Source organism: Procambarus clarkii, chromosome 13 (genome assembly GCF_040958095.1).
Source record: "Procambarus clarkii isolate CNS0578487 chromosome 13, FALCON_Pclarkii_2.0, whole genome shotgun sequence".
Taxonomy (NCBI): domain Eukaryota; kingdom Metazoa; phylum Arthropoda; class Malacostraca; order Decapoda; family Cambaridae; genus Procambarus; species Procambarus clarkii.
In genome coordinates this window covers 15,467,915-15,479,732 of record NC_091162.1, presented here as the reverse complement: position 1 = coordinate 15,479,732, position 11,818 = coordinate 15,467,915, and the positions used below count along the sequence as shown (strand labels likewise).

Sequence of the window (11,818 nt, the reverse complement as noted above, 5' to 3'; positions counted from 1 at the left end):
ACAGGTTCTGGTGCTGGTCCCTGGTAGGTCTGAACTCCTTAGCTAATGTCCCGGTCTAATATAACATACATTAGCCCGATAAGCTCCAGGGAGCCGTAGGGGCTCCCCACAGAAAAAAGTATGATTAGCAAAAAACATACAATTTTATGGAATCAAGCAATGAACCATTAAGCTAGATTTCACTGCGCTCCTTTCCAGAATTTGTTTTGGTTTTAGAAATACGAGTTTTGAAGATGATATCTGGTGGCCAGATATGGTCTGTTGTTTAGAAGGAGCAGTTAGAGTGAGGTCCAGCTTTGGGAGGTCGCTCTGTATTACTGTCCGAACCCTGCAGATTAAGGGCTAAACATCTTATGGGGAAAAATAGGATGTGTTCTAGGACTGGTATTTAATACTTAAATTGTTTTATTAATAAATGTAATGTAAAAAATGTTTTATTGATACAATACACCATAAAAAATACACAGTAAATTAGGCAGTTAAAACATGAGTGAGTGAGTGAGTGAGTGATAGCCAGTGGTGAAGGGCAAGCTAATGAAACAAAGCATGTGCCACAGATTGATATCCAATATGGGAGCTTTATGACCCTCTAGTCATTCATTAGGTTAAAAAAACTAAATATGCAAGGGGGTTGCAATTGGCTGGATGGAGTGAGATGAGTGAACCCCTTCGCCCCGGAATACCATCACTCTTTCCCCTAAGTCTTCAATGATATACAGTGTCAATATTGGAATCATTTGTATTAATAAACCATAGAATTGGACCCCAACACAATTAAATGCTTTTCTGAATACACATTAAAGGTAAATAGTGTAACTGACTAGAAAATACTGGATGCATAATACATGTAGCTTCCTGGTTGGCAGTTGAGTCGGTGACTCTGAGCTACCAAAGCAAACAATGTCTGGCTGTCTCTTATCCTTCATAATTAATGTTCACAAAAGGTCAACTATCCTCAACACACAAACTGCATTTCTTTGATTGTTACGGCATGTTGGCAACTGAACAAACTGCTTGGAAGCCTTTATGTATGAAACAATTACAGAGCATTAAGGAAGGAAAGTGATGCATGAATACACTGTAATTGACTGTCAATTTCAAAACTGAATTCTCATCAGCTGTGCAGAGTGTAGCTGGATTTCTGCAAACAAGTATACAATAGTTTGTTTTTGGAGTTAAAACTTCAATTAAATTCAATATTGTATCAATACTGTATTGAAGCATTTATGTCATTTTAATAACAAAATTAGAACAAAATATGGCATTCTTGATACATGTAACTTGCAACAAAGCACACAAGTGAGAGAACCACATTATACTGACGAGTTAATGTTTTACCTTAAGTATGAGTGGAGGGTGAAAAACAGCAGTAGTCTACTATACGTGTATATAATTTCTCCATGGTGGACTTTATTGTTCTACCAGCAAACTGAAAGAAGAAACTGGTAATGTGCAAGTTCCAACACTTAAAACTGGTAACATCTGGAGAGAAAAATATCCGAGAGCAATTTAAGATAACTTTTCACAATAAAAAGCGCAAACCAAAGAAAGCAAATCAATTTACACTAGATAAAAATATATGCTCGATTACCTCGTAACAGAATGTTTGCAATAAACTTTCAAGCCCCACTATCCTAAAAGTGAGTGAAGAACAGTGGGCATGGGAAAAATATCATTAGCAAACAAAAAAATCTTCACTAATGGTCAACTAAAATATTCATCATAAAAGAGGAGACCTAATCACCTGTAATTTTCAAATAATACTGGTCACACACCTGTGGTAGTGGACAAGGAGTAGTCGAGGGGTAAAGTGGGATATACAAGTAACACGCGGTAAATATACAACAGTAACCAACAACTCCACTAGAGTAAGCTCAAGAATAATTTGGCTCAAGCTAGAAATTGAGCCAAGGACAAACAAGATAATGTAGGGGAACATACAATCAAGGTAGAGTGTACCAGGTACCTAGGAGGTCAGGTACAATTAAGAGCGGAAATCACTCTTAATTGATATGCGATATGATTCATATCACTCACACATAATATGACAATGACAGAAAAAAATGACACGAAATTCACTGGAAAAGAGAATTTAAAACTTGTGCAGGTTTTACAGTTACATCATCCATGGTGAACATCAACCGATACACCAAGAAGCTAATCAAATATTAATGGCAGAACTAACCGTCATCACTGAAGCAAGAAACATGAAAGATATAAAACAACTAGAACTGTATGTCATTAAACCTAAATCTGCAATTGTTGAGGAAAATAAAAAACTAATGCTAAGGTTAAGAAATTTACAACTCAAATGTTTTAAAAAATAGGATTGGAAACAAAAAAATCTGTGGAACAAAAAGAAGGTTCAGAAAAATAAACTTAACAAACCTCCACAGTACTCGATTAGCAAACTGAAAAGGGTCAAGATAGGCCTATACTGTGGTGTTCTTGTACAACCCTTTTATATTAAATAGCATACACTCAACAAAGCTTAGCCTATACTGAAGGGAAAATTGTTATGGTTCACTTTTAAAGCAGCAGCTTGACAATGTACAATAAACGCAGCAAGATCACAAACAAGTCTTCCCGTGGATGATGATGAATACACTGAAGCTCTGGGAAATCTTCAATACTTCACTAGAAAGGGAACAGCTACCTGACAGATGGAAGACAGCTATTGTCGTATGAAAGGCAATACAGTAGACAGGAGGTGCTAAACTACAGGCTAATATAGAAGCTACAGAAACACCTAGAACAGGCAAATTTTCTAACAAAACATTAATGTAAATTCACAAAAAGAAAGACTTGACTGCTAAACTTGCTCAAGTTTTGGAACACGAAGTCAATGATCACACTGGAAAGAGGAAGATAAACTAGCCTAATTTCTTTTGAAATGCCAATTAGCCTTTAACTTAAGACTACCATACAGGAGACCCCCTACTCTAACCAAGAAACAGGTTAGAGTAACTAGAAGTATACTGAACTGGGAGGGAGAATACGTATCCAGCAGGAAGTAAAGTAGTAGTGAAAGGGGAGTAACAAGTAGAATACCACAGGACTCAGTAAGGTACTAGGTTTCTCAGGTTTGGTCAATGACTCAACTAAAGAAGTAGAATCCAAAAGTCAATGTTTGTTGATGATGCAAAATTGACAAAACCAGTCAGAAAAGAGGAGGACTACAGAATGCTACAGGAGGACCTGGACAAACTAGATGGTCTCAAGAATGACTACTCAATTTTAAGCCAAGCAAGTGCATGGTGATGAGATTTGTATGGGGTTGAGGAAGCCACAGCAACAATACAAAATGTTGGAAAGACATATGCTTCATCAAATAAGGAAAAAAAATTGAAAACATAACCCCAAGTCTACCGCCAAAGTAAATCATATGCACGATAATATCAGCAATATATTCAAAGCTGGCAAACGTTCAGAAAGCCTTCAGGGCAGATGATTTTGAGGAGGAGGAAGCAAGCAAAGCCTGAAGGTTCTTGTATGCCTTCACTTAAAGTGTAGTTTATGGCACAACTTACTTTTCCACCAGAAAAGCAAACTTGAATACACCAACTTCAGATAGTGTATAGAAAAGTACTTGAAAAAAATTTATTCTTCACTTGTCTACCTTTGAAAACAATAATAATAAAAACAGTCCATGTCTACTAACTACTACTCCCTAACGTAATACACAATAGTAAAACTGTTAATTCAAACACATGATAATAACTAATATGTATACTGAATACATAAATTCATTTATAAATGCCAGCTATACAGTATTACAAATTCACACTAAAGTTCCAAAATGAAGGATATGCATTTGTACTTCCATCAAATCCACACCAGCTTTGGCCTCATCTTTTGGACTATATTGAACAGGTTCATATTAAATAAGAAGAGTTCTCTAGCACATTTCGCATGTACTACTGTACCACAACAGCAATAAAGCCGCTGTAGAGTGGACATTCTATAAGCAGTCTCCTAATAACAAGGGTACACAGAGGAATGAGATGTTGCTCATTGTCTTTTTTACATATAACTGCATTTTAATCAAAACTATATATACAAATCAGAAAGTAAACAAAGCCTTATAAGCTTCTTTCCTAAAATACCATATTGTTATTAAAAGTTCATTACAGTATTTAATATTTTATAAGATACAACTCATTTCAGTACAATTAAAGACATTAAAATTTATTAAAGGAATACAGTGGAACCTCGGTTTTCGAATGCCCGTTTTCAAATTTTTCAGTTCTCGAGCTCAATTTCTTAAAAAAATTTGACTTGGTACTCGAGTTTGTTGATACACGTATAGGCCGACGGAGAGAGTGGCACGCTTCAGTTTACCAGTGTCTCCTGCCTACTGACGGCCACACTTGAATTCTTTATCAAGAATTTTATTGTTTTTGTGCTTTTTTGTGGTTTCTGAACATAAAAGTTCTCATTATATATCATACCATGGGTTCTAAGAAAGTCAGTGGGGAAAGTTCAACTTAAGAAAATAGTTGTAAGGACGATGAAAGAGGAAAAACAAGAAATCATTCATAGCGAGAATGTGATTCTCACTACAGACAAGCAAGCAGTGAACCTTAACCAGGTCCTAGTGGTATGCCTGCAAAACGTAAGGGAGAGTGAGTACCCCAGAAATGTTATCACTGCTGTTATAATGGAAGGGGACTCCCTTTCCAAACACTAACACCTCTCCCCCTTCCTCACTGTCTTCCATACGCCAACAAGAGTCCTCAATAAAGGTAAGATATACTTGCACATACTGTAGTACAAAATACAAGTACTGTAGTAGTATGTATAAAATGTATTTTTAAGTTAATATTTTTGGGAGTGTGAAACGGATTACAGATAATTCAATTTACATTATTTCTAATGGAAAAATTTGCTTCGGTTTTCGAACTGTTTCTGGGAACGGATTAAATTTGAAAACGGAGTTACCACTGCATTTGGAAATGTTAGTAATTAAATGTTATTCTAATTCCTTGTAGCTAAGAAATCTCGGAAAAGGTGAATAATCAAGTGTGATAATCATTTTCAACTTGCCACTAAATAAAAGCTTTCACATAAAATACAGTTATAGTTACAGTGCCACTGTAGTATCTTTATACAGTACTTCTATTGTCTTACATATCACAGAATTAATGTGTTAAGAGCAAAATTCAGATTTTAGTACTACAATATTGAATTATACAGTATTTGTTATACACAAGTTTCAGAAAATGATACCTAACTACAATACAGTGAATCTATAGAAAATATATGTAAAACTCTATTAATAAAAGTCATGTGCTCCTAAATATACAATAACAGTCCATACAAGAACTTGGCAACACAAATTTTAATAACTAACTGGACCTGGTTTTCTGACACAAAACTATCTTCCTCCAGCACCATTGCCCCCGTGTAGAGTTTTACCCTGTGCTTTGCTTCATGCTTTTGTGTGTTAATTTTAGTACCAGGAGGCCTGCAAACTCAAGTTTACAAGAGTATTTTGTATGATGGATTGGCTTGTATAGAAGCAAAGCACTTGTTTTGTGGAAAATAATGGATAACACATAATATTAAAGCTAAATAATGGTGGTAATACCTCCATTCTGTAATCAATGGGAGTGGGAATAATGGTGGCACTAAAAGGTGTTACCATTCTATCAATGGGAGTGGGAACAACAGTAAATTATGGTGGACATGGCTGCTGACCCTAGTCTCATCAGTGAGAGAGTAAACCAGGAAAGCCTAAGCAAAGGCACACACACACGTCAAATCTTACCAACAGATACAGTATTAATAATGTTATTTTGCAATGTTTCACTGATTTGTAAAAGTTGCAGTGTGCTTATGACCAAAGGGATTAAACTGTTCAGGAAATTTGTTAAAAATTTTGGCATCAACAATCTTATATATCTCCAGAAAAACTATTCTCATATGACTGCATTAAATAAATACATTATTGCTCTTACAAATCTACAAATAAATTATCTGAAAATGTCAAAATCGTGAATTAATAATCCATCATACACTTAGGCTCCTGAGGCATTTCCAATTATCTTCCTTCACTTTACAAGATTGGTCTGGATCCATTCTTCATCCAGTTCTTCCAAGTCACGTATCTGGAACACCTTGGTTAGATCACATTCCTTAATCATGTGACTGTAGCTCCCAGCATACATCATCTGCAGTTGCGGTTGACAGTCTAATGCAATGAAAGAATTGGATGACTTTTTTAGTGTGTGGTTCTGGGAAGAACCACATACTTCAAAAGAAGTATGGAAATAGTATCTTTGCACACTGTTCTTTGTATGCAGAATGCAAAGAATTTGTATTTGCATACAGATTCCTTAGTTCTGAATATATTTCATATGAAAAATCGAACATTTTTTTTGTTTGGTCCTGACTTTGATCCCAATATACTGTTGATGATTCCCAGAAGGAATGTTGACCACAACCTAGACCAAAATAAGGTTAGATACGTAACTATGTGATGGTGTCTAACCACAAAGGAAAACGAGAGAGGAAATTTCTTAAGTACTTTAGTATTAATACATCTTCAGAAGGATTTATCCTTCTGAAAATGTATTGATTAATATGAAAGCACAGTACTTAAGGAATCTCCTCTCTCATTTTCCTTTGTGGTTAGACATTGTCACATTATTTATCACGTGTTAATTTCTATGTGATATATACATGGTAATTGTGTGTGTATTTTCCATATTTTTTAACATAGATCTACAATTTCAAGAGAAAAACAGATACATTTGCACACATGCAGGGTGAGAATTGTGATGATAGCCACACTTTGAAGGTTAAAATAGGGGCAATAAAAACCTGCCAGGAAAATAAAATATGCAATAAAAATCTTAACAGAAGGAAAATAGTCCAGGCTTTGAATGTAGTGCAGTATGTATAGTATTTCCACCATTATCAAATCCTATATACATGGGTCAACAGCTTGTAAAAATGTCAAAAGTAGTAAATGGAACTCATAAAAACTAGATACATACCTCTCGGTGTGGTAAAGATGAAAGCCATTGGATAGGAGACTCTACCATCTTGATGCTCAATGCGCCAAGAAATGAGGACATACCTAGGCTGAGTGTCTGGGATAGAATTTCGTAGTTCATCCACATCCTCAATGTTATCCAACTCCTCCTCTAAGATTATCTCGGAGGACTGCTGGTTTACCTTCACTGCAAAATTTTTGATGAATGTATGTTTATAACGATTTTGAAAGATATGAGTTTACATTTTTCATACTCGGTCCTCACTCAACTTTTTATCAAACTACTCTTCCTTTACCTTTTTATTTATTAACCATTTTCCTTACAATCTTTTTTACAATTATTATAATTCATCTTTGTTCTCAATATATTTTATGGTTTTATGAATATAATTTAGTGTACATATTAGTGACATGAATATATTTCAGCATACCAATGTTCCACACATTTTATTATAAATTTCTCAAATGACACTATTGAATAATATTACTGTAAAAAAAACAGCAATTAAACAAATTAGTGACATTGAAATATGTAAAAACATCTTCACAGCAACTCCTGGCCCACTCCTGGCCTGAGGTGATCTCCACCAATGAGTGCCCTATGAACACTCCTGAATTGTGACACCATCGTGACATTTCGTCGCATTACCAAAACCAAAGTCACAATTTTTTGTTAATTATCCTGGAAACAAAATTTTCAGTATTTTTTTTTTCATATACACAAGAGTGGTTGTCATCAAAATTAGCATAAGCAGTGCACAGACGAAAGAAAACTAAAGGATAAAATTAACAATACACTAAAGTGGTACAAACAAGCTATAGTTTACTTATGATAGCAGCATTTGTTGTAGCACGACGAAATCTGAACTTGCGGAGAAGTTCCTTCAGGCTTGGATTTATTGTACACAACTGCAGACTCTGAGGAAACATATACAATTAGCATTAACAGTACAAACAATAATTTAATTAGAAATTTTTACATGAACCAAAACTTAACTGTAAACAGTTAAGTTTAAGATAATTTTTGCAGAATTATTTTACAGCAAAACCATGCCAAATTATAGTTATATAATATTTATTTCAGAAATTTGAACAGGCTAGATAAAAAGAAAAGCAATTTACAGTTTGTAGTAGTCAAAGGCTGAGAGACAGAAGTTAGACAGCATGCTTAAAGTTCCGATTAATCCTTGGACAATAATGTAATACTCCTAGCATTAAATATTTAATATAAACTTGAACAAGAGAATATGTTTTCTTACAGTCTGATATTAGGCCACTGGTAGTGCAGTGCTCAATGTAGTCAGCTCACAATGCAATAGTCCTCAATAAGCCTAACGGGCTTCTTATCTCTGACAATGGGAAACCAGGAACCCTTCTACTGCTATCAAGATAAGAATTAAATAAGAAAACCAGATACAGTACTGTACTTAGAAGAATCCAAAAATTTTGGGAAATAATGATCCTTGTATTGTTTATTCAGAAAATCTTCAATGTCAATTTGAGAGATCAGCATCATTTAGAAGTACAGTACCATCATTGCTAAAACACAAATTAACCGGGGTTGATGCTGTTTTTGATAACGATGAACTACTGTCAATGAGGAATAAAGAATTGTTAACATTTTATATGTATACAAATGTTAATCATCCAAAGTGAATCTACAGATTGAAAGAAGTTAATACAGCAATGTTTGTTTTGGTCTACATTTCTTTGATTAGGATTTGTAATTTTCTTAAAGACAAAGGGCAATGACAACATACTCGTATGTTAGTGAATTGTTAGGACACTCAAACAGGCAAGTGCGCTGTGGCAACCCTAACAAACACAAACGTACCAAAGTATAGTATGGATGGAGTACCATCATCAGCATCATTACCATATCTCCCACTTTTATGGAGTTGGGAGATATCTGCATAGAGAAGATACAAGAGCAATACTGAATAGGAAAAGATGGTTAAAGATACAGTACAGTATATAAGATGACAATTATCCACACACCATAACCATCTACCACGCTGTTTGTAAAAGTGAACTTTCCAATGATTTCCAGCAGCTTTGTTTAGTTAGCTTAAATCCAAGTGATTTAACTTCTTGAGTGTGTTAGTGTGTAATTACGTAAGTGTAGTTACAGGATAAGAGCTACATTTGTGGTGTCCCGTCTTCCCAGCACTTTTTGTCATATAATGCTCTGAAACCACTGATGGTCTCGCCCTCCACTACCTTCTCATTTAACTTGTTCCATCTACCACTTTGCAAAAGTGAATTTTCTAATGTTTTTTTTGAAGCTTTGTTAAATTAGCTTAAATTTACGACCTCTTGTTCTTGAAGCGCCAGGTCTCAAGAATTCTGCTTTATCAATTTTTGTCAATTCCCATTACTATTTTGTATGTAGTGATCATATCGCCTCTTTTTCTTATATCTTTCAGCTGTGGTATATTTAATGCTTCTAACCTCTCCTTGTAGCTCTTGTCTTTCAATTCTAGAAGCCATTTATTTGCATGCACCTTTCCCAAATTGTTGAAGTGCTTCTTAAGATATGCACTATATAATTGCTGTATATTCCAACTTTCGTATCCTGGTCTGGGAGGATTGAGTGCCAATCCTTAACTGTAGCCTCTGGTCACCCAGCCAGTTAATGGGTACCTGGTTCTTAAACGATTTGGCGGGTCGAATTCTGGGGAAAAATTAGGATTGAGGACCTGCCCGAAAAACTTTGCATGCTAATGACCATACAAGTACGAACAGATGGACAGACAATCCTCCATTTTGTTTATTATTTTAAATTTCAATAAAATCTACCCTGTCATGTCTGGTTTGGGGTGTTGTTAGTCCTGTGGCTCTCACTCTTTCCTGGTATGAGAGTTAACTAAATTCTGGGATGATTTTTGGAGTCCTATGTTGTATATATTTTCTCCAAGGCAGATAATGGAACCAGAGTGGCTGGCATGCAACATATTTCCTGCCACCTATATTTTGAACATGTCCCTGGTACAGCTCAAAAGGAATTGTTTTAAATATCACTCCTTTGCTGCTGATCTGTCCGAGAACATAATTATGATTATGTTTTGGGGCGCCAGAGTTCGGTTATGGGTTATAATCAGAATATAAGCCTATTCACCAAGACTGAGTTTGGATAGGTGTCTGATATGCTACCACCTTTTTTTTGCCTCACATAACAAACCTAAATTTCCTGTAAATATCAGAGCTGGGTTACGTGGATCCAAGTCACATCGTACAAAACATGGTTTGCCATTGGAGTTTAAAAACCTAACAATACCCAACATAACCTAACAATGTAATACAGCATATCCTGAGGTTATCTTGAGATGATTTCGGGGCTTTAGTGTCCCTGCGGCCCGGTCCTTGACCAGGCCTCCACCCCCAGGAAGCAGCCCGTGACAGCTGACTAACACCCAGGTACCTATTTTAGTGCTAGGTAACAGGGGCATAGGGTGAAAGAAACTCTGCCCATTGTTTCTCGCCGGCGCCTGGGATCGAACCCAGGTTCACAGGATCACAAGTCCAGCGTGCTGTCCGCTCGGCCGACCGGCTCCCCCCAAGCATAAACTAAGCCAATACAAATTCAACTAAGTTTATTGAGATAATAAAATACATCTGAAAGGGATAGAGTAGCTTAGGCTATTTCTTCCCTCCATAACCAATACATCCTAAAGATATATACTGTTTTGACAATTAAATGAGCTGTCAAAATACACCCTGTAACCGCGTGTGACTTACCTAATCCTAGATAACACTGGAGTCGTACACTTAAACTATTGTAATGACATTATAATATTGCTCGAAATGTTCAAGGTAACGTGAACTCCATATGTATGTATGTATGTATGTATGTATAGAGTAGTACACTATAATATATGCTGGGGAATAAAATACTTCAACAACTTCCAAGATAGGAGACTAACCATTATAATAATTCTCAGATCCTTGAGCAACAAAGTCAGCTGCTGCAACTTAGCCGCTTCTTGAATATATTAACAAATTCACAGCTGTTTTAGAGTATGTGTGTGTGGGGTTGGGAGCGAGCTTCCTGGCGACGCCCCGGCAGCGCGGTCCACCATCTGATAATTACAGATTATTTGGCTCGCTTACACCCCCATCACTCCCCCGGACACTTTCACTTCCCGGCCAGCCAAAGGTCACCTTATATCTTGCCACTTCATGTTCTTATGTATATATCCTGCTTCGTTAAAACATCTTATAAAATATATATTTTATGTGTTTAATATTAAGAGACTTTTTATTTTATTTTACAACTAAATTTAAACAAAATGGGGAGTGTATAATTTTTTTTAAGTGGGCGTGTTTTAAAGAGAGTACCAGGTCATATAATTATTATTAATAATAATTCATTTTATTGGAGGGACAAGAAGTCTGTGGATATTTATACTTTAGGCTTATATCAAGGTTCCCCCCCTCACCAGGGTTTGAATTGAAATTGAAATAAGTTTATTGAGGTAAAATACACAAAGGGATGAGGTAGCTCAAGCTATTCTCACCCCGTTCAGTACATCGTGTTAATACATACATAGACACACATCACAAACAATAAACATATTACCAAACATTCTGAGAGATAAACATATACATTTCCTATCCAGGGTTGAACGAATAATTTGATTTCTGCAAATGAAATTTATCTGAGGGGTCACTGACATATATTGGTCTCGACGAAAGAAAGGATTAGTAGAAATTCTAAGAGAGAATCAAATAGTTTCCGACTTTCATATTATTTCACCTGTCAGCTAATGATATTAGGTGAACATGCTTGTGCTTTAATTTTATTTAGTAGCCCCTCAT

At 35.7% G+C, this 11,818-nt stretch overlaps 1 protein-coding gene across 2 annotated transcripts; it reads right to left on the bottom strand.

Annotated features, from left to right (window-relative positions):
* Positions 1-421: 421 nt before the first annotated feature.
* On the bottom strand, positions 422-11,159 carry GMF (Glia maturation factor). 2 transcript variants are annotated; one of them, XM_045740498.2, is made up of 5 exons: positions 10,924-11,088; positions 8,835-8,909; positions 7,828-7,918; positions 7,002-7,187; positions 422-6,193 (listed from the first exon to the last, which is right to left on the bottom strand). In XM_045740498.2, the coding sequence occupies exons 1-5, from the start codon at positions 10,924-10,926 to the stop codon at positions 6,054-6,056; spliced, it is 495 nt and encodes a 164-aa protein (XP_045596454.1). In that variant the 5' UTR covers positions 10,927-11,088; the 3' UTR covers positions 422-6,053. The 2 variants fall into 2 exon arrangements, with proteins under 2 accessions (XP_045596454.1, XP_045596455.1); XM_045740499.2 differs by lacking the exon at positions 8,835-8,909 and having other exon boundaries at positions 10,924-11,159.
* Between the last annotated feature and the right edge of the window lie 659 nt (positions 11,160-11,818).

What these genes read in the sequence shown, in the direction of transcription:
- GMF (XM_045740498.2), bottom strand. An exon ending in AACAAATGCTGCTATCATAA is followed by an intron (nt 7,188 to 7,827) that starts GTAAACTATAGC and finishes AAAATTTTGCAG; the next exon opens with TGAAGGTAAACCAGCAGTCC. An exon ending in CATCTTTACCACACCGAGAG is followed by an intron (nt 6,194 to 7,001) that starts GTATGTATCTAG and finishes TCATTGCATTAG; the next exon opens with ACTGTCAACCGCAACTGCAG.